The sequence below is a fragment of the Pundamilia nyererei genome, unplaced genomic scaffold, assembly GCF_000239375.1.
Source record: "Pundamilia nyererei isolate P.nyererei 1_Seehausen unplaced genomic scaffold, PunNye1.0 scaffold00163, whole genome shotgun sequence".
In the NCBI taxonomy this organism is placed as follows: Eukaryota; Metazoa; Chordata; class Actinopteri; order Cichliformes; family Cichlidae; genus Pundamilia; species Pundamilia nyererei.
The window spans coordinates 1218148-1220118 of record NW_005187564.1 but is presented as its reverse complement, the minus strand read 5'-3'; the positions used below and the strand labels follow the sequence as shown (position 1 = coordinate 1220118).

At 43.6% G+C, this 1971-nt stretch overlaps 1 protein-coding gene across 1 annotated transcript in view; it reads left to right on the top strand.

Annotated features, from left to right (window-relative positions):
* The window catches only part of slc10a2 (solute carrier family 10 member 2), a 6389-nt gene continuing 4418 nt past the window's right edge, over nt 1–1971 (top strand). Inside the window, exons 1-2 of the mRNA XM_005745723.1 lie at nt 1–398; nt 857–975. Coding sequence (XP_005745780.1) covers nt 1–398; nt 857–975 — 517 coding nt within the window. The remainder of the gene's footprint in view (nt 399–856; nt 976–1971) is intronic.

Genomic DNA, 1971 nt, shown 5'->3' with positions numbered 1-1971 from the left:
ATGTCCATGCTGAAGCCAACCACCATGCTGCCAGCTATCTGTGACAATTCTGCCACAGCCTGCTCGGGCACAGACTGCCTTGTTCCTCCCAGTAACTTCAATGCCATCCTGGGAGTAGTGATGAGCACGGTGCTCACCATCATGTTCGCAATGGTCATGTTCTCCATGGGCTGCACATTGGAGTCTGCAAAGCTGTGGGGCCACATTAAGAAGCCATGGGGCATTATCATTGGCTTCCTCTGCCAGTTTGGCATTATGCCTTTCACAGCTTTTGCCTTGTCACTGGCTTTTGGGGTCCAGGCTGTGCAGGCAGTGGTCATCATCATCATGGGCTGCTGTCCAGGTGGCTCAAACTCCAACATCATCTGCTACTGGTTGGAAGGAGACATGGACCTCAGGTGAGACCTTGGGCAGGTTCATTGCTATTTTTTCTTTTTCTCTTTATGTTAAAGAGCAGACTTCTCTGAGCCTTTTTCTGCTGGTAGTTTCTCCCTGTTAAAAAAGGAACCGTCTTGTTTCCCTACTATCACCAAGTGCTGCTCTTAGAGGACCACTATGTTTACTCTATGATAACTATTTGTTTCTCTTGTGTATGTAAACTAAATAGAATATTTTCATGTTTTTTGGATCCCAGAACACTCTTAAGCTATTTTAAGGAAGACTTTCTTGTTGTGTAGCTACCTGGCAGGAGAACAACAGAATTAATGTATTACAAGTTTTTATTGGTCTAGAGTTTTATTTACATTTATTCAATGTTAATGCACTATTTAAATAAAACAGATTGTGTTAGTGTGTATAAGCACAGCTAGGGACAAATGCAGGAAACTCATCAGTGTCCAAATCCTTCGCTCCTCAGTATCAGTATGACAACCTGCTCCTCTCTCCTGGCCTTGGGGATGATGCCTCTCTGTCTTTTAATCTACACCAGTGTATGGACATCCAGTGACACCATCAAGATCCCGTATGACAGTATCGGTAAGGAAAGCTCTCGCAGAACTGAAACACCTGTAAGAATTTCAAACACGTGCCTCTAAGAATGTGTATTATCAGGATGTAACTGTGAATGCTGTTCCTGCCTCTATCTCATGCACATATCTTTCCACGTAGCACTTTTAATTCTTATCCCTACTTTTATTTTTTCCATGTCTATTTAAGTGTTATTTATGACACCATGTTTGCACTGAAGCACCGCAGCAATTTCCTAATGCTGTAAACCTGCTCAACATTTGGCAATAAACCCCATTCTGATTCTGATTCTGATTCTGATTCTGATTCTAAGGCAGTGGTTCTCAAAGTGTGTGGAGCACCCCACTGGTGGGGCACAAGTCACCTGGCAGAAAGGTTATGCGGAACTAACATCAGAATCACTTTTATGGTGGAACAAAGACATTTGTGGCAGCTAGGTTAATAATATGCACATCCACTGCATCCCCTGAAAAGCTGCAGCCGCGTGTGCAAGTCTGTCGGCTGTCGACTTACACATGCGGCTGCAGCTTTTTGGCTACAGCCTACACACATCAACAGTACCTAGTTCATTCTGTTTTAAGCTGGTGAGGTGTGTTTGCGGATGGCGCTCTGGTATGTTCACCTGCCCCGCAGACCACGCCCCGCCAAAGCTCTGCTATCAAAAGCAGGCTCACTGCAGCCACCATTAGTGAATAGTATTAAACTCTCATTTAAATGATATATTTTTCATCTCTGTTCACAAGTTTCTGGATTTCGTTTTTTTAACTTAGACTGAACATTATTTTTCCATGTCTGATAATGTTCACATTCTGTTTAACTTGTTGCTTTTTTGAAGAAGTAGTGCAGACTAATGAAGCAGTCTAGTGACAAAAGTTACAAGTTGTGAAACTGGGTGATTGGGACCCACAACCAGTTTCACACCTTGGCTCAGGCGATTAGAGGATCATCAGGGGGTCCTTTTGTCCCTCTGTGGGGGGATACTCCCACTAGGTTTATATCTGGGAC